The 19,396-nt window shown below is 58.9% G+C and overlaps 1 protein-coding gene across 3 annotated transcripts in view; it reads right to left on the reverse strand.

Annotated features, from left to right (window-relative positions):
• Positions 1 to 19,396, reverse strand: part of NUP210 (nucleoporin 210) — a 54,968-nt gene that overhangs the window by 20,779 nt on the left and 14,793 nt on the right. For all 3 annotated transcript variants that reach the window (XM_060180312.1, XM_060180314.1, XM_060180313.1), the window contains exons 5-20: positions 18,951 to 19,101; positions 18,096 to 18,228; positions 16,297 to 16,455; positions 15,765 to 15,833; positions 14,230 to 14,336; positions 13,728 to 13,868; positions 12,317 to 12,454; positions 10,719 to 10,874; positions 9,509 to 9,707; positions 8,510 to 8,655; positions 6,230 to 6,451; positions 5,276 to 5,449; positions 4,873 to 5,065; positions 3,320 to 3,426; positions 1,932 to 2,036; positions 1,736 to 1,837 (exon numbers count right to left, since the gene is read on the reverse strand). In XM_060180312.1, coding sequence (XP_060036295.1) covers positions 1,736 to 1,837; positions 1,932 to 2,036; positions 3,320 to 3,426; positions 4,873 to 5,065; positions 5,276 to 5,449; positions 6,230 to 6,451; positions 8,510 to 8,655; positions 9,509 to 9,707; positions 10,719 to 10,874; positions 12,317 to 12,454; positions 13,728 to 13,868; positions 14,230 to 14,336; positions 15,765 to 15,833; positions 16,297 to 16,455; positions 18,096 to 18,228; positions 18,951 to 19,101 — 2,302 coding nt within the window. The remainder of the gene's footprint in view (positions 1 to 1,735; positions 1,838 to 1,931; positions 2,037 to 3,319; positions 3,427 to 4,872; positions 5,066 to 5,275; positions 5,450 to 6,229; positions 6,452 to 8,509; positions 8,656 to 9,508; positions 9,708 to 10,718; positions 10,875 to 12,316; positions 12,455 to 13,727; positions 13,869 to 14,229; positions 14,337 to 15,764; positions 15,834 to 16,296; positions 16,456 to 18,095; positions 18,229 to 18,950; positions 19,102 to 19,396) is intronic.

Below are 19,396 nucleotides of genomic sequence, written 5' to 3' on the forward strand. Positions count from 1 at the left end.
ACAGTGGTCCTCAGGGAGCCCCAGAATCTGCAAATGGCTGGAGGTATGGAGTTAGTCCTGGAGTAGCCTCACCAGAGGCCAGAGGGCCTGTCACATACCTTCAGGAGAAGCTGGGTTCTGAAGCGTGGACCTGAACTCTGAGTTGTTCACAGAACTCTCCAGTTCCCCCTTGAATGCTCCAGGGACAGGGTGCTCACTGGCTCTGGGGCAGCCCGGTGCACCACTGACCCCAGGGACCCCTTGCTCTCAGAGGACAGGGCTTCCATCTGGCCGCAGGTGCGCTCTTGGCCGTTACTCAAGGGGTCCCCAAACACTGGTGGCACTGAGCACATTTCCCCTAACCTGAGGCTCCCTTCATCTTACTAACCGGGGAGTGGTCTTGCTCTCTAAAAATCAAGTGAAAGAAGGCATATTTCAAGCAGTGGGACTTATTTCTGATTGGAGGTTCGCTTCACAGGAAGGACCTGACAGTGAGCGTCCATTTGCCCCGCAGGCGGACTGGCCAAGGAGCTGCTCGTTCTTTTATAAAGGGAACAAAAATACATGGGGAGGATTTCCTAGGAGTTCAGGCTTCTCACTGCACACATTGTTCCCTGGTACGAGGGGTGGTTTTGTCTTGCTCTGATGTCCAGCACTGAACCCGAGATTCTGCCACCTGCAGTCCTGCCCCTGAGCAGCAGGAATGTCATGGCCTGCTCTCTCTCTTTCTCTCTCTCTCTCTCTCTCTCTCTCTCTCTCTCTCTCGGCGCTGCACAGTGAGACAGCACCCTCACTGCAAGGTGGCTAAGGTCCGAGGCGAACACTGACTGAATGCAAAAGATACATTCAGGTAGCTGGGCGGTGAGGTGCCAGGTAAACGCACATAGTACTAAGCGAAAGGACCCATGCAAGAATCCGGGGTTCGAGCCCCTGCCCCCCACCTGCAGGAGATTCGCTTCACGAGTAGTGAGGCAGGTCTGCAGGTGTCTCTCTTTCTCTCTCCCTGTCTTCCCCTCCTTTCTCAATGTCTCTCTGTCCTAGCCACTTAAAAAAAAAAAAAGGCCATAGGAGCAGTGGATTTGTAGCCTCAGCGATGACCCTGGAGGCAATAAATAAATAAATAAATAAATAAATAAGCTTTTAAAAAATCTACAAGAGTCCCCACCCCCAAATACCCTGGATTTTCCTAGAAGTTGAAAGCTGACTCAGAAAGAGACAGCACATGTAGACGGGAGTCAGGGCTGATTCAGTAGCCGGCAACAACCACCCAGAAGAAAAGCTTCCACCAGATGGCACCACTGGAGCGCCCACCACACTCTAGAAGCAGGTGGGGAGCAGGGGCTCGAACCCTGGTCCCTGTGCTTAGTACTATGTATGTGCACTTAACTGGGTGTGCCACCGCCTGCCCCCCTTTTTTAATTAGAAGAATTTCCACTCAAGTACTCTACCAGGAGGACAAAGGTAATTAGAAAAAACAGCAACAAAAGATGACTGGCCGGTCTAGATGCAATACGGGGAGGAGGGTTTAGGCCTGACAGCAGAGTAGCTGGTGTTTCCGCAGAGGAACCAGGGCTGGGTGGGAGCTGGTGAGGGCAGGAGTGGGCAGGAGAGGGCCCAGAAATGGAGGACAGGGAGCCCTGGGCCGGCCCACAAGGGCAGCATGCCAGACATGCATGGCACAGACAGAGGCCTGGAGAATCAGGCAGCCTGCTGCAACTCTGCCACCCTCGGGTGGCACGGCGGAAGGGACACTCACCACTGCAGTGCCCCTGGCCTCCTGGTAGGCCACCTGGACCACGTCCGTGGCACTCGTGTTGAGGAAGAAGTAGCCGGAACCTTCTCTGATGTGTAGCTCTGCCTGTGGGGATGGGAGGGGCAGTTGGGTGTCGGGGGCCAGGAATGGAGGGCCCCCAGGTGGTGCCCAGGTGGGGGTGCTCAGTGGGGGGCTCTACCTGCACTCCGGGGTGGTTGTAGATGGTCACCTCTCTGGGGCTCACCCGCACGTCCTCCACCAGGATGAGCTCGATGGAAGCCGACACGGGCACGAGGGGGTCGTTCTGCGGGGCGAGGCCAAGGTCATCAGGCTGCCCCGAGGGAGGGGCACCCCCCGCACCCCAGCAGCAGAGGCCATGGCCTTCTCATGTGGCCAACGTGCCCACCGTCTGCTGGGACCAACGCAGGGGGTGATTCAGCCGTAGCCCCAGAAAGGGGGGGCAGACAGCTAACTCCGGGCAGCCATGATGCGCTGAGCACAGACGGGAGGACTCTAACAGCTCAGCCCCCCAGGCATGGGGTGGGGGCGCCTATCTGCTTCCTGTCCTCTCACTGTGGGGGGGACAGCTGGGGCATGGGCATGAGTGCAAGGACTAAGCCGGTGAATGAAAACAGTCCTGGGCACCATGTGGCTGGAGCTGACCAGGGGGCCTGAGGTGGCTCAGCAGGAGAGCACAGGATTTGTAAGTCTGTGGTCCCGAGTTCAATCCCTGGCACCAACTATGCCAGAGCGGAGTGGTGCCTTGGCCTCCGGGTCTCTCTCTAATGTTACATTAAGGTGAGTTAAGCAGAGGCCATGTGGGAGCCTGGCAGGTAGGCCGAGCGGCTCCAGTAGGAAGAGGAGGAGGCAGGAGTGAAGGTGTGACTTACAGCAATAAACTGGGGGGAGAGGGGGCAAAGAACCCTGAAATGCAGAGGCCGAGACCACACCTGTCAGGGGCTTCCTGCTGCTGGGGACACTGAGCCACCAGGGGCAGGGCCACTCCAGAGGCCACCCACCCCCTCTGGGCTGGCTTCCCCAGTGCCACTCCCATGAGGGGGACGCCCTCCCTGCTCCCCTCACCTCAGGAAGTGAAGCTCCTGCAGCCGGACCCTGGAGCCCCAGGGGCCCACGCCCACCCTGGCACCCTTCCACCTCCCGCCACTCAGAGCCCCAGGTGCTGCCACCCTTCCCCCTGAGAGGGGGGGCTGTCCAGGCAGGCCCCCACTATGGGAGGGCCCCCTTTCAGATGCCCTGCCTCACCATTCACCACCTACTAGCAACACCTCTGCCTTGGGGATGTGTGGAAAAGGTGGCCCCGATTCTTTGTTTGTAAACACGGGGCGGGGCACTAGTCTGTGGGGGGCGGCTGTGCGGAAGGGGCTGCCAGGGAGGAGGTGATGGTCTAAGCAGTGAGTGCTGCAGGCTCAGAGGCAGGGGGTCTGCAGGCCAGGGTGTGGGAAGGGTGAGGCTGGGTCACCCCCAGCCTGGACGTCTCCCCAAGGGTGCAGCCCAGTCACTGATGTGAGTGCATTGCAGCCCAGGAGGGGCTATGGGACGGGGCCCCAGGAGGGTCCCTGGGAGTACCAGCTGCTTCACGCCGGCGGCGTCCAGGTGTGACCACTGGTATCCGGTGGCCGTGGAGGTGACGGCCGTGGTTCCAGATGCCTGGTGAACAGAGATGGCCTGCAAACCTGGGTCCAAGGAGGAAAGTCATGCTGGTCACTGCTCCTGCGGGCTGGGGATGGTCCCATCTGCAGTGCCCCCTGCCCACCCCAGGGCAGAGACTGAACAGATTCTAGCAAGGTTTCTCAGGAAGCCTTTTGTTTTCAGATATTTTAAAATTCTATTTGTTTATTTGATAGAGGAGGGAAATTGAGGTGGGGGACACAGAGAGAGGAATAGAGTGAGAAAGAGAGAGAGAGAGGGGAAGGGACAGTGACGGGGGAGGGGTCTGTGGCACTGTTTCACCACTTGGGAACTAGAGGCTTGAACCTGGGTCATTGGGCACGGTGGCATGTGTGCTTAACCAGGTACCTCACCATTTGGCCCCTCACCATGGGTGGCCTTAAGAAGTGGGAAACAACTCTGACCTTTTAAAAAATATTATTATCTAATTTATTTATTTTCTCTGATAGAACAGAGAGAAACTGAAGGGGAGAATGCCTTGCCTGGCATGTGCCGGGGCCCCTGCCTCCTCATCTTGAGGTCCCAGTGCCCACCTCACAGTTTGCAGGACTAAGAGTGAACAGGCCTGCGAGAGAGCTGGGCCAGGGCAGTCAGCATGCTCAGAGCCCTGGGTCTGAGCCCTGGTGGTGGTGGTGGTAGGCGGGGCAAGTCCAAGGTGGTGGAGTGGTGCTGTGCTCTCTCTCCTTCCTGCCTTCCCACCATCTTTAAATAAAATGAAGGTACTGGACCCAGGAAGCTGCACAGCAGTGCTGCACATGTGACAGGCCCTAAGGTCACCCCTGCGACTGCATTAAAAAAAAAAAGGGAGAGGGAGTAGGGCGGTAGCGCAGGGGGTTAAGCGCATGTGGCGGGCGCAAAGCACAAGGACTGGCTTACAGATCCCGGTTGGAGCTCCCAGCTCCCCACCTGCAGGGGAGTCGCTTCACAAGTGGTGAAGCAGGTCTGCAGGTGTCTGTCTTTCTCTCCCCCTCTCTGTCTTCCCCTCCTCTCTCCATTTCTCTCTGTCCTATCCAAACAACATCAGTAACAACAACGATTAACTACAATAATAAAACAACAAGGGCAACATAGGGAATAAATAAATATTAAAAAAAAGAATAACAGGGGCCGATTCTAGTGTTCAAAAACCTGAGTTCAAACCCCCGGTCCCCACCTGCAAGGGGGACGCTTCACATTGGTGAAGCAGGTCTGCATGTGTCTATCTCTCTGTTTCCCCCTCCTCTCTCAATTTCTCTCTGTCCTATCAAAAAAAGAGGGGAAAATGGCTGCTAGGAGTGAATTTGTAGTGCTGGCACCAGCCCCAGCAACAACTCTGGTGGCAAACAAACAAACATCATGTACTCCGGTCCTGAGTCAGAGAGCCCTGAGCAGCTCTGCCTGTGGCCGCCTGCCCTACTCAGCCAGCAGCCCCCACTCCCGCCCCCTCCCATCCCTCTGTCCGCCTGGCTCACCGAGCAGCTTCTTCTGGCCGCCGCCCTCATCCCGGGACACCAGGCGCATGGGCGGCTCTGGCTCCACGCTAGCCAGCAGGGGCCGGGAGGACTCCCACTGGACGCTCAGCGAGCTGAAGTTGTCGAACCTGCGGCCTTGCTGGTCATAGGCAGCCAGCGCCAGCAGGGGGTCTCGATGGCTGGAGACCGGGGCCTGCGGAGTCAAGGTGGCACGTGGTGACCACACGGGGTGCCCTGCCCCAGCTGGCATGGGCCGTGTGGGTGAGGTGGGGGCTGTACTCCGAGGCTCCCCTCTGCCCCCCTCGTCCAGGTGTCCACAGCCTGGGCTCCACAAGACACAGAGGGACACGGGGCCACTCCTCCATGCCAGGCCCTGGGGCCGCACACCGTGGCCTCCACTCACCACCTGCTTGTTGTGCTGCAGCAGGGGGCAGGCCAGGTCCAGCTGGGGGCTGGCGTAGACGGGCAAGAGGGTGAGCCTGGATGGGGGCGCGCACAGCAGCTTCACCACCGCGGGCTCCAGCACCGGGAAGGGGTTGGTCAGGCTCGGCTTGTTCCCCACCGTCAGGGCGATGACCTGCAGGGCAGAGGGTCCCTGGGGTGGAGGCTCAGAGCCTGCCGGCACAGCACGGATTAAAACCTTCTGGATGATGGCAGGGACGGTGACAATGACATCACAGGGAGTCCAAAGGGCCCGGAACACATGCTCGGGAGGACAGGTAACACACAAGGTCTCCAGGTAGACACGAGAGCTCTCTACAGAGAGAAGGGCTGGTGCTCTGGGCCCCATGAAAGCCCAGGGCTACACCAGCAAACTCAAGTCTACGTTTTGTTTTTGTTTCGATTTTTTTTTTTTTCCCATTTCTGTACTGTTGGAATCTCATGCATGAAGAGATTCCCTTATACCCAGGCGGACTTTTTCCTTTTCATTTCAGAGGGGGGTGGCTGGAAAGAGGAAGAGATACTATGGCACCACTTCACCATCCTGGAGCACCCTGGTGCCATGGTGCTTCCCTGTGGTGCCAGGGCTCAAAACCTCAACCCTACCCTTGGTAAGGGTACAGTCTACTGAGTGAGTTCTCCCCCGGCCCAGAAGGGCTTTTAAGGGGAGAGCCCACAGAGACTTGGGGACACTCCCTGTGGAGGTGTGTTGCGGAGTGAGGCTCTGGATGGAGCAGAGTCTGAGCACCGGGCCAGGCCAGCAGGGCAAGCCCAGCCCTCACTTCTCTGCCCCACGGCTCAGGGTCCCTCCAGGGACACACACTTTCTCAAGGACTGAACAGCCCACTCCAGAAGCCCCTCACTTCCCAGACAAGCTGGAAGCCCCCTCTCCAGGCAGCCCGGCCTGCCCACTCACCTGCTCACCCAGGGCCCTGCAGGTCACCAGGACCCAGTGCTGCTGGGAGTTCCGGGGGGCAGGGGCCCCAAGGAGGGCCAGGCCGATGCTGTCCGTGTCTTCAGAGGTGACGTTGCGGAAGAACTTGGAAGGCTCGAGGACCCAGGGCCTGGGACCACCCTCGAACAGCATCTCCTTGGAAGAGCCCAGGGTCACCAAGGCCACTGAGGACGGGTCCACTGCCTGAGGGAGAAGAGAAGAGCCTGGGTCCCGCAGAGGTCAGGCAAGCCTGGTCCCCACAGCAGCACCCCAGGGGGCAGCTGTCACAGTGTGGCCGCATGGCAGGCGGGCACCTGGGCTGGAGCAGCCACTGGCCCAGGCAGAGCAGAGAGCCCTCCACCAGATGCAGCCAGAAGTAGCAGAGAGCAGCGAGCCTCCTCTGGGAGGTGATCCAAAGTTGAGTGAGGACAGACTCAAAGACACGCCCGCACCCCCACTTCCTGCAGTGGAACCCAGGGCAGCTTAGGCGCCCAGCCTACCCACAAGGCTGTGAAAAAACCATGGTGTGGGCACATATACATACATACATACATATATATATACACACACATTTTTTCTACTAGATAGAAACAAAAACTGAGAGAAAATGGGACAATAGAGAGACAGAGGAACACCTGCAGCCCTGCTTCACCACTCGCAAAGCATTCCCCCTGCATGTGGAGATCGGGGGCTCGAACCCGGGTCCTTGCACATTGTAACATGTGCGCTCAACCAGGTGCGCCACCACCCAGCCCCCTAGGCATATTTTCTTGGTGGAATAGTATCCGGTCATCAGTGAGGAAACCCACACACTCGGCTGGAACTCGAGAGCTGAGTTCATGCTGAGTGAAACTGGCCAGGCAGAGACGACCGATTATCTTGTATGTGGAAGCTAAACAAACGTGAACTCACAGCAGCTCAGAGGCTGCCGACGCAGGGGGGAGGCTGACGGGGTGAAGAGACACAGAGGAAGCCAGGTCCTTGGGATCCGTGTGCAGCATAATGACTACCAGTGATAATCCAGCACTGCCTATTCAGAACTCACCCAAAGTGGGCCTTAAAACAGTTTCTTGGGGGCTGGGTGGTTAAACGCTCACATTACAGTGCCAAAAGACCCAGGTTCAAGCCCCTGGTCGCCACCTGCAGGGGGGAAGCTTCACAAGTGGTGAAGCAGGGCTTTCTATCTTCTCCCCCTTCAATTTCTCTCTGCCTCTATAAAAAAAAAAAAAAAACAAATGGGAGATTTTTTAAAAGGTCTTTACAGGGGGCTGGGTGGTGTAAACCTGGTTGAGCGCACATGTTATAATGCACAAGGACCCAGGTTCAAGCCCCTGGTCCCCAAGTACAGAGGGAAAGCTTCACAAGTGGTGAAGCAGGGATGCAGGTGTCACTCACCTTATCTCCCCCATTCTCTCACTTTCTGGCTATCTCTATCCAATAAATAAAGCAAGCTTTTGTTTTTAAAGGCAGTGAGAGTTAGATTTAATGCCCCTGAGCCATGCAGTCTGTATTTTGCGGCTCTGACACTAAGTGTCATATGCCAGTTAGATTTAATGCCCCTGAGCCATGCAGTCTGTATTGTGTGGCTCTGACACTAAGTGTCATATGCCAGTCACATCTCAATGATGGTGGAGCCTGCTGGCATGGGCCCTTCCTAAGCTTGCTGGGCTGGCAAGGCAAAGGGGACCCCCATTTCAGTCATGAGACAAGGGTGCCAGAGCTGTCCTACAAGTCCACACTGGAGAACCAGGACTACCTGCTGGTCTCCGGACTGGGGTTCCTGTGTGTGTGGGCTCTTAGCAAAGCCCCTAACACCCAGGCTGCCCTCCTGCTGTGTGGCCACACTAGGGAGGGGGTCCCTCCATGTCCCCTGGGCAGGAAAGTCCTGAGATGGGGCTGAAGGAACCCTGCTTCTGGGCGGAGAAACCGAGGCCCAGAGAAACACTAGGAGCCCAAGTGAGAGCTGGCATCAGCCCTGGACGCACTGCCCGTTGGTCGACTTTCTCTTCTAGAACCATCTCTAGTCAGGTACCCCAAGATTACCTGGTGCCAGGCATGGGCAGAGCCCCCATCCACACACCCCAGCACCTGAGCACCTGCAGGGTGTCCCCACACAGGAAACTCTGCCGGCAGCGCTGGGTGGCCCAGAGGCTGGGTAGACCCATCACCAAGTCACCAAGAGAGCCCAGTGAGATTGGGAGACCCCTGTCACTCGTGTCATAGCAGCGACCCCACCACCACCTAGCAAGGTGCCAGGCTCACCTGGAGGGGCAGGTGGGCAGCGATGGTGACGCGGGCGCTCAGGTGGACGTGGCCGTGGCGGTAGCTCACCAGCAGTGCCGTGTAGCCCTGGGCCTCCGCCCGCACCCTGACCCCACTGCAGTGCTCGGCCCCTGGTGCCAGCCACCCTGCGGGAGGAGAAACGCCAAGAGCCTGGATTGTTGGGACCCCTGGTAGACCCCCACCCACCCCCCCAAGCTCCACACAGAAGCCCCACACTGGGAAGGGCGCTTCCCATCAGCATGCAGGCCACACTACCACCCCCCAACACACTAAACACCCGCTGTGCACCCCAGACAGGGAGCCAGGAAAGGGACCTGCACCCACAAACCTCCCCAGAACATTCCTGGGCCCCCACTTGCCCAGAGGGACAACCCTGCTATCCTGGCCCCGAACCCGCCTCCTTGCGCATTTGTGAATGGCAAGGTGGGTGCTCTCACAGGGGAGCTATCTCCCAGGCCCCTCTCCATTTCTTGGGAAGCCTGCAGCTCCCAAGTCTGTGGTCCATCTACCCCTCCTGCCCAGGGACCACAGGCAGCTACAAAGCCTCATACCCTCTCTGTGCCACATGACCCAGGCACGTCCCTCCCGCCCCGTGGTGGCAGGAAGTCTAAGAAGGTCACACACACTAGGTGCTGTCCCCAAGTCTGGCAGGGTAGCACTGAATAAACTGTCACCATCCACCACTGATGTCACCAGCAAACCCCACAGGGGGACCAGAGAGTAGAGGGCGATGTGGGGCTGCTGGATTCAGGGGCGCATCGCCAGAGGGTGACAAGCCTGTCCCCAGACAGACCCCGTGGGCCCTGCATTTCCTGCACCGGCTGTGACATCACCATCTGTGCTTCTACTCAGGATACCCCCATCTAGGGGGAGCAGTGACTTGCCCAGTCACTTGGGGAGCAAGATGCCACCCACCCCACAGGACTGCAGGGGGCCGTGCTGAGAACCAGCAGAGCGGCTGGGCTGGCCCGGGCTTACCTGGCAGTGGTTGGAACACACCGTGGTTCTCCACCTCCACGGCCAGGTCAAAGTGTGAGCAGTCGCTCAGGGTGACCAGCTCGCCGGCCGCACCAGGCATGAGCCCGCTGATGCGCAGGGGTAGCTCCAGCGTCTGGCCCACGCGTGCCTCAACTTGGCAGGGCGCGAACTCCATGCTGCTGGGCTCGATCACGTACACCTGGGGGCGGGCAGCACAGACCCATGAGGGGAGCCCTAGCCTGGAAGGCGGAGTGGGCATGGGCACTGAGGACATGCCGGAGACAAGAGGATAGGGGCATGGGATAGTGTGTGCTGGGGACCCAGATGACCGTCAGGGGGGCCCTTTCTGAGACAGCTGACACTGCAGCTCAGACTTGAGGGCCATGGCCCAGGTGGCCAGAGACTCCAGAGGCGAAACCTTCTGGGAACAGCAGCTGGTCTGTGCAGAGGTTCTGAGGCACGTGCCCCAGCCCCACGCATAGAGGAATAGTGTGACTGGAGGGGAGTGAGCAGGGGGGTGTAGAAAGAGATGGGGTGTGAGAGGCCTGGGACCGTGTACACACAGGTAAGAGGACTAGAACAAGCTGTCCGTTAATGTCCCGCATTATGGAAGAGAAGGGTGGAACCTCACACTGCATGGGGCTGAGCGTTCTGGAATAAATGAGTAAGAGGCCAGGGTGGGGCTGGCTGACGTTCCACTCCTGCCCGTGGCCTTGACTGAGCCAGCTGGCCCCATGTCACTCCGGCCAAAAGCCTGGTGCAGGGACCCGGTGACACCTTCACAGGAGCAAAGGGAAAAAAGACTTGAGGTTCAGTGTCTCAGCACGTGGGGGTCCCCTTTCACTGTGAACTTAGAACCGGACACTCAAGAGGTCCTGCTGATTTGAAAAGTCCCATCATTCACATCTGGGGCACGTCTTAGGATGATTCTAGAGTTAGTAGTTCCTGTCTGCTGTGTGCTCTGGGCTCCCTTCCAGAACCTCCAGCTCTGAGGGCCTGGGGGTCTGGGAGGGGGTCTCGTTCTCTGCCAAGGTGTGAGATGTCACCATCACCCCTTTCTATGCCCAGGGGCACCCTGAGGGCGGGACGCAGGTCTAACCACCCACCTGCCCCCATCATGGGCTCAAAGGGTGCTTCTGAGGTTAAGTCAGGGGCTGGTGGAGGGGTGGAGGCTGGGTCTGCTGCTCAGAGCCTCTGTGGTCTGTCTCACCTTCATCTCCCCAAAATGCAGTGGGTTCTGCATGTCGTGTGCCTGGATCACACTGAGGCCAACGTCGCTCCCCGTGGTCATCACTCCTTTGACAGTGACCGTGGCAACCACATAGCTGGACGAAGACCAGCTGAAGTTCCCACTGCCCCCAAGGGCCTGTGGACGGAAGGCAGCACCCAGTCAGCCCGCCCACCCCTCACGGCCTCAGGACATGCTCACACACATGCTCACACGCTCACACACATGCCCACAGTCACACATACACTCTGCATCAGCACCCTGCCACACGGGAAAACAAGGCACCACCTACATGTCTCCACTGCCTCACAGCACCTGGGCCTCAACTTCTGGGGGCCTGGGGGCAGCTTACTCACTGGCATATACCTGTGACAGTGTGTCCCCGCCCCCGCAACCTGGGGCCACCTCCCCAAGCTCAGCCCTGCCCACGGAGCCAGGTGCAGGGTGGGCTGTCTCAACAGAACATGGAGGCTGGCCAGCTGCCCCCGGTAGAGTCACCACACCAGAACCCCACAGGAGCCCTGCTCCCCCCCTACCAAGCTGTCTGCCTCAGTGAAGGGCGAGGGGCGGGTGGCCAGGAGGGGACCTGAGTTGCCGGCAGAAACTTTTTGCAAAGGAGTGGTTATGGTTCTGAAGCTAATGCTGGAGACAGGGCAGTTCTAGAAACCGCTCCTGCTGGCCTGGCCCCTTGGAATAACTGAGACCAGCTATGACTGGCCATAGGCTCCATTCTGGAAGCTTGAGGAGACCAGACTCAGAGGCAGGAGGATTTGGGGGCCTTGGACATGATGCCCAGCTCCCAGCATTCTGCAGGTCTCAGACCCCAACAGTCTCTAGAGGTTAGCCCAGAGTTACCAGCAATAAAGCTGTTTCCCTTCCAGCAAGCGCTGGCGAGACTGAAGCGAGGCCCCCGGGGAGCTTGGGTCTGGAAGGCATGAGCGCTGTGCACACCTAACACAGGAGCTGATGCCCAGCATCAGGCCAATGGAAGTGGCGCAGCTCAGCCAATTAGAAGCCAGAGTGGGATGGGCTCTCGCTTTCCTCCAACCAATGAGCATCTTGCAGAAGACATCCTGGCCCCGCCCACCTGCCTATAAAAGTTCCCCTGGCGGCATCACTCCCGGGGAGGCCTCCCCTTGCCAGGTGAGAGGGATCTGGTTAAACAACAGGGCCAATCAGAGCTTCAAGGTGACTCTTATCAACAGCGGGACTGGTGGGGACCCCGGAGGTGACAAGAGCCTGCGACCCAAGGTGCTACCTAAACACCAGCATCTAGGAGTGCGGTGGGCACATCCGGGTTTTTCTCTCAGGACCTAGGCATCACCTTGAGGAAACAATCATCTACAAAATTAAGTGCGGCCTCTCCTCCAGGTTCTCTCCACTGCATTTTCTGTTTTCCAGAGGTGTGCTTTCCCCAGTGATCCCAAACCACGAGGAGGGAGGGCCACCTCAGAAAACAGCACAGAGATTCTCGGAGCTGAGACTCTCTCTGGCCACATGAGAAGGAAAGGAGTGGAGAAGCAGCCCCCTCCTCCATGGAATGCCCAGAGCAAGGCACCCAAGGTGGGGGCTCAGGTCACCTGTATTGTGTACTGATAGGCTCCCGTCTTCGGTTGCCACGGAAACGTCAAGATGTTGGGATGCAGGGTGATGGGGACATGAATCTCCACCTCCTGCTGGTTCCAAATAGGCACCCTTAAGGTGTGGACCCCTCCGTCCTGCAAGGGGAGGGCAGTGCACGTCACCCCCAGTATGGCCTCGGTCAGCTACACCCTCACCCCGCCTGGGGCTGGAGGGGAAGGGGACAGAGGCAGGAGTCGTCGTGACAGTGGAGGAGTGGACAGGGACACGCCAGATCCCTCTGTGACACGTCACCCACTCCGCAACACCATTGGGCTTCATCCTCCTGCCACCCGACAGGGTGACCATGTTATCCCCAGTTTACAGATGGGGAAACTGAGGTATGGGGCACAGGGCAACTCATCCCAGGCTCCCAGAGCTGAAGTGGCAGGCACCCCTCACAGGCCATCTTGGGGGGGCGGGGGTATTTGTACAGGACAAGAAAAGACAAGCACACAGGAGCCCCACTCGCAGAAACTACACTGCTCTTCTCCCATCTACTTGGACTGGCACCTTATCCATGTGCCCTGTGCGCCTGCACAGCTTCACTGCTCCCTTAGGCTCACCCCCCACCCCCGGGTCAGACAGTGAGAGACAGAGACAGAGACCACTGCACCACACCACTGCTCAGGAGGGGTCCACTGTGTGTGGCGCTCCCTGTGGGCTTCAGGCAGGGAGGGGTGGCTCAAACCCAAGTCCCATGCACGGTGAGGTGTGCACTCTACTGGGGGATCCTCTCCTGGTCCCTGCTATTTCTCTCTTTCTTCTTTCTGTTACTGCCAAGTCACCTCCTTGACTCCATCTTCCCATTATTTTAGGGAAAGAAGAAAGAGAGAAGAGAGACCCCCCCACACACATTATTGCCCCACCATCTACGAAGTATCCACCCCAGCACTGCCCACTGTGCTCCCATGTGGGGTGTCAGGGCTTGAACCCAGAGCATATGCTACGGTGTGCATCCTGCCAGGCGAACTGTGCCAGGCCCCCAGGACTGGGCTGTTACATACAGGAAGAGGAAACAGTGAACTGACTCTCAAGGGCTCGAGTAGTCGGAGAGCTGAGAGGTCCCAGGGGCTCCTGGCTGGGGCACAGCTGGACACACTGGCTCAACACTGACCCCCAATGAGCCGTTCCAGCCCAGCCCCAGGAGATGCAGCTTCACATGTTCAGGGGCCAGCGATGGGCCCCCAGATAGGGGCCAGGGAGCCCAGAGCCCCCAGCCCCAAGCTCCCCCCTCACCCTGTGAGCCCAGAGAGGAGGGCCAGCACCCACGAACCCAGAGCAGGGGGCAGAAAGCCCCGACTCCCCTGGCTCATCCCTGCCGGGTGGACATCTCTACCAAAATGGGGTTCGGGAAATGGAAGGACTTGCCTGGTCCACCACAGAGGTAAGGGCAGCCTCAATGGCCGTCTGGCCTCGCTTCAAGGCCCGGATGTGATGGTAGGAGCCATTCTGGGAGGACAAGACCACCTCAAAGAACTCGGGTGGCAGGGTGGTGTCCACGCGGGTGTTCTGGAAGTAGAGCAGGGCAGGTGAGGGGCAGGTGAGGGAACAGCCCCAGGACAATGTGGGGACCTCAGAGGCAGGGGAGGGGCAGTGGCCTGAGTGGCTGGGCTCGACCTGGGACACTGTATGAGGCCCCGTCCTGCGGCAGGTGGGATGGGGACATGGACCTGCGCAGAGAGGCCAAGAGGGCCTCGCACTGTGACCCCCGTGAGCTGTGGACCCTGGAACTTACAGGGCTCAGATGCCTAGTGATCTGCAGGGCCGCCTCCACGCACCCCGCAGCTCCCCTCGCAGACACCCCAGTGCGGTCTGCCTCCTCTGGCACTCCGGGCGCTCCCCACCCCGCCGGGCCCTGTGGGACACTCACGTCTGACAGGTGGACCTTGTTGCCCGCCTTGTCCAGCACGTCCACGGTGACCTCGTACAGGCGGCCCGTCTCTAGCACCCACCTGTCGCCAGGGTAGATGCTGAACCCTACAAATGGGCCCAGCGGCAGAGCTGAGCACGCAGCCAGCAGGCTGCAGGGTGGAAGCCTCTACACAAGTGGGATTCAGGGAATGGGGGACTTGCCCAGGAGAAGGGGACAGAGCTCCACAGCACTGCTGCTTGCCAGGGGACCCCTCACCTGCCTGAGGGCCGATACCACCCGCTTGAGGGGCTCCAGCACCTACCTGAGGGCCCTCCAGAATCTGCCTGATGGGCCCCCACCCCTCATGTTCACTAAGCTTTTCCTCAGGCAGGCCCCACTGTGCATAGCAGGCACCACAGGCGGAGCCTCTAGAACCCCCAGGGCCACCCCTGAACGCACCCCTGACTGTTCATGGGCTGAGACAGGCCCCTATGCTGACCCCACCGCAGGCCCACACTCTGAATCTATCTACAATGGGCCCCTGAATTCACAGCTGGCCCACATCCTGAGATCTCAGTGACTCCACCCAGAACCCACAGTAGGCCTATACCTTGGATGAATGCACTAGGTGTCTATGTCTACAATTCGAATCCACAAGAATTCTACTCTCCAAACCCACAGTAGGTCTACACCCTGGTTTCACACTGGGTCTATTCTCCAAACCCGCTGAACGCCTGCACCCTGAATGCACAGCAGGTTTGCACTGAGGTCTGCCCTCTTGAGCCAGTCCTGCCTTCTGAGTGTCCCCCCCACACACACCCCAGCTGCCTTGCTCCTGTGTCACCGAGTGCTTCCTGGCCCAGCTCCTGTCTCTTGGCAGCTTCTGAGACAACGCCCTCCCCAGCAGGGCCTCCAGCTGCCTCTCCTGCACACATCATCACTCCTCACTGACCTGCGCAGTCCTGCATGACTGTCATCAGGAGCCAGCCCTCCCTGCAAGTCAGCGTCCAGCGGGGACCAGGCAGAGGGGCAACCCCGAGGACGCCTTTCTGAGGACAAAGTGGCCCCCCCACCAAGACCCAGAGGCCTGTGCCTAGTGTCACGGGTCAGTGCTGTCCTGGGCCAAGCAGTCATCTCTGGGGGACTCAGGGCTCGCTAGGCACTCAACACATAGGGACAGTCTGGGGGACCCAGGGGACACATGGGTCTGGCCACAGCCCTCAGGACCCACCCTCCTGCCTGCAGAGACAGCTGCCAACGCCCCATCCTCTTAGCACCCCTGTGACTAGGCTGAGCGACCCCCCAGTGTCCTCTGCAAAGGATGGCCCTGGACAGAGCCCTGGCCAGTTCCTGACCCACCTCCCTGCCCAGTGTCCCCCTCCCCCCACTTCTCTGCAGCACTGAAGGAAAGAAGGGGAGCAGGCTCAGGGCGGGAGGGGGCAGGTGCTGATGATCTCACAGCGAAGCCTTTTCCAGGGAGCTTGCACCCTTAGCTTTTTAGCCCCCATTGTCACAAGTGAGCTGCACCTGGGACCCAAGACCCCCAGACTCACCTAGATATCCGGGCTCCACCACGTAAATGGTACTGTTGGGGAGCCTGGAAGCACCCTGCATGCGGATACCTGCACCCCGAGTTAAGGGACACACACACACGAACCTATAGGCAGCAGACTGTGGCTGGCATGGCCACACAGATCAAAGAGGGGCTGCAACACCCCTGAAGGATGAGCACAGCAAAGCCACCCAGCAGAACTGAGTGAGCTCTAGGGGGGCAGGGACAGAGGGTCTCAGAAGGTGACCCTGAGACCACGCAGGGTGCAGGGACCTCGGGGCCGGCCGGGCTCCCTCCACCAGCCCTGGGCATGGAGGCGGCTGCCCTGCTCACACTCTTGGTGAGTCAGCCGACAGAGGTGAGCAGGCACTCAGCCCGGGCTATTTCAGTTCTTTCTGATTTCCCAGCCCAGAGGAAAGACGGGGCTATTTTTAGCCTGGCCCAGCTTCCAGGGAGAAAACAGCTCCCCTGCAGCGGCTCCCCGGCCCGGCCCGGCCCAGCCCAGCCCAGCACGGCTGGCAGGGGAAGGATACTCTTGTGTCCCAGGATGAGGCTGCTCTGACCCAGCTGCAGCGCTGTCACCGTAGATGTGTCCTGGGCAAGGATGGCCACGGGGCGGCCAGCGTCTCCCCCGGGGTCCCGCATGTCATTCTGCAGCTGTAGCTCGTACTGGTCGGAGGGCATAGACAGCTCTGGCCAGGCGGGGAGAGGAGAGAGGGGTGTCAGGGCAGGGGCGCAGGCCCAGAGCCCGGGCCCTAGGCAGCACAGCTGCTGGAGGGCTCCTCAAATGTCCTCAGGCTCTGCGTGTTCACTGGCTCTCTCTGCTGCTGGACGAAGCCGACGCCTGAGAAGTTCTGCAGGCAATCGGGCCGTCTGTGTGCATCTCCGCCATCAGCTGCTCTCCCCCATCTCCCATAGTCTGTCTGACTCAAGCTGCCCATGCTGCGAGAATCCAAAATCACTCCCTTTCCCTTCCCTGAGGATGGCAGTGAATTCTGTACTTCTGTTTTTGGGGGAGGGACACGATAGGGAGGGGGGAGGGGTGCTCTTTTCTGGGAATTTCTTTTTTTATATATATTTATTTTATTTATTTATTTATTCCCTTTTGTTGCCCTTGTTGTTTTATTGTTGTAGTTATTATTGTTGTTGTCATTGTTGGATAGGAGAGAGAGAAATGGAGAGAGGAGGGGAAGACAGAGAGGAGGAGAGAAAGATAGACACCTGCAGACCTGCTACACCGCCTGTGAAGCGACTCCCCTGCAGGTGGGGAGCCGGGGTTCGAACCGGGATCCTTATGCCGGTCCTTGTGCTTTGCGCCACCTGCGCTTAACCGGGAATTATGCTTTTGTTCACTAATCCTTTCTTAAATAAAAAATTAAAAAAAAAAAAAAAGAAGGCACCATGAGCCCACATCCCCACTGGGCTTCTGAATCTGGACCCGGAGTCTGCAGGTGACTGTGATTTGACTTTTAATTTATTATTATTCTTATTTTGCCTCCAGGGTTATCGCTGAGGCTTGGTGCCTGCACTAGGAATCCACTGCTCCTGGAGGCCATTTTTTCCTCATTGTTGTCGTTGCTGTTATTGATGTTGGTGTTGCTGCTACTGCTGTTGTTGTACAGGACAGAGAGAAATGGAGAGAGGAGGAAAATACAGAGAGGGGAGAGAAAGATAAACCCCTGCAGACCTGCTTCACCACTTGTGAAGCGACCCCCCTACAGTTGAGGAGCCGGGGGCTCAAACCTGGGTCCTTGCGCCCCATCCTTGCGCTTCGAGCGATGTGCGCTACTGCCCGGCCCCCGTGACACTGATTCCAAGACAGAGACAGAGAATAAGATGAGAAAGACCGAGACCAAGACCACAGCACCAAACTCCTTTCCGTGCAGTGGGGGCTCAAACCTGGTTCGCACACATGGCAAAGAGGCTCACTGTCTAGGTGAGCTACTCTGCCCGTCCTGGGCACTCATTCTGGGCAGTTCTGACCCACACAGGCTGCCCGCCAGGTCTCAGGCCTCTCTGAGCCGCATCCCTGAGTCAAGACTTCCAGGTCAGCACTCAGGAGGGGGCCTCTCTTACAGGCCGGGCACCCCATGGGAAGGCGGCCCTTCCCCTGAGTCACCCCATAAACCCCTCACTGCCTTCGGCTCAGCAGGGACGCCGCCCAGTGGCTGAACCCCGACTGCGCAGACCGCAGACAGACGGGCAGTGAGGAAGCCAGCACCCAGCTCTCCAGGGAGTCAGCCCTGCAGGGGACAGACATGGGTGGGAGGGGGGGGGCGTAGGCTTGCTGGAAGGCACAGGAACCCCAAGAGCCGGCGGGGCTGGGACGCACCTGTGACCTTGCCTTGCCGCACCTTCTGCACCCTGTAGCGGATGGAGGTGCCCACCAGCAGGTAGACGTCGCAGGCTGGGCTCAGCAAGATGTTCTCCAGAATCAGCAGCCTCACCTCCGCCGGGCGCACACTCTGCACTCGAGAGACAAGGCGACCTTGAGGGGCCCGGACACCCCACCGGGCTTTGCAAGGGATGCAAGCACCCCACCCCTGCCCTCCCGGGGCCAGAGAGCTCGTTGATCGGGGCCTGTGACTTCTCAGGCACAGCACACGACTCAGGTTCCAGCCCCAGCACTGCACTGGGAGGAAGGTCCAGTTCTGTGTTCTGTCTGTCTGTCTGTTTCTCTCTCTCTGAACGAAAATCTTGGCCTGGGGGTGGTGAACTCACACACCTGTAAACTGCACCCCCACCCTAAGTCCTCAAAGTGCTAAAAAAAAAAAAAGGAATCAAAAAGGGGCCTAGTCAGGGCCAGCATTCACCCACAAGCACCGGGAAGGGCTAGAAAAGCAGCTCACCATGGAGGGTGCATGTCTTGCCATCTGCATGGCCCAGGTTTGAGCCTGGACACCACATGGGAGGTACTAGGACACCAGGGGAAGCTCTGCCACTACAGTGTCTGTCTGAACAGGAAAAACAAAGTAGCCGCCCAGAGCAGTGGAATCAGAGAGAGATTCTAATAAAACAAAACAGGAAAGAATAATCTGTCTAAACCCGATGCTTATTCTCCTCTCCTCTGTCTCACCTGTGTCAAAAAAGGGTATGGAGGGAGAAGCAGGTGCAGGTGAGGTCAGGGTGGCATGGGACAGGGCTGCTAGGAGTACCCAGAACCACCAGCCACCAGCTGGGGGCCCACCTTGTACACAGCCTCCTGGATGCGCGCCCTGAGCTTGGAGCTGCCAGTCTTTGTGCCGGACACGAGGACGGTGTCGCCCTGCTTGGCCGCCTTCTCCATGTCTGAGATGTAGGCCGGTGGGCTGTAGGTGGACTCCAGGAACGGAAGGATCCTGTTGGGGGCAGGGACTGATGAGGGTGGCCCCTTGCATGTCCGCCGCCCCCCTGGAGCCCCCTGCAGGCCTCAGCGCTGAAATGGGGTGCTGCCCACATCAGGGTGCTCAGACAGGTGACCCTGAAGCCTCCCCATTCCGGGGCCCCAGCCTCCCCTGAACTGAGCCTGGGAATCTGTGTGCTGTCTACGTGCCTGGGGGACCAGGATTAAACCACGGCTTGGCTGGAAGGTTGAAGCTTGGGGGTAGGGAGACAGCTCCAAGCCCAGGCCCACCACAGAGAGACCACCGGCCT

Source organism: Erinaceus europaeus, chromosome 21 (genome assembly GCF_950295315.1).
Source record: "Erinaceus europaeus chromosome 21, mEriEur2.1, whole genome shotgun sequence".
NCBI classification, from domain to species: Eukaryota; Metazoa; Chordata; class Mammalia; order Eulipotyphla; family Erinaceidae; genus Erinaceus; species Erinaceus europaeus.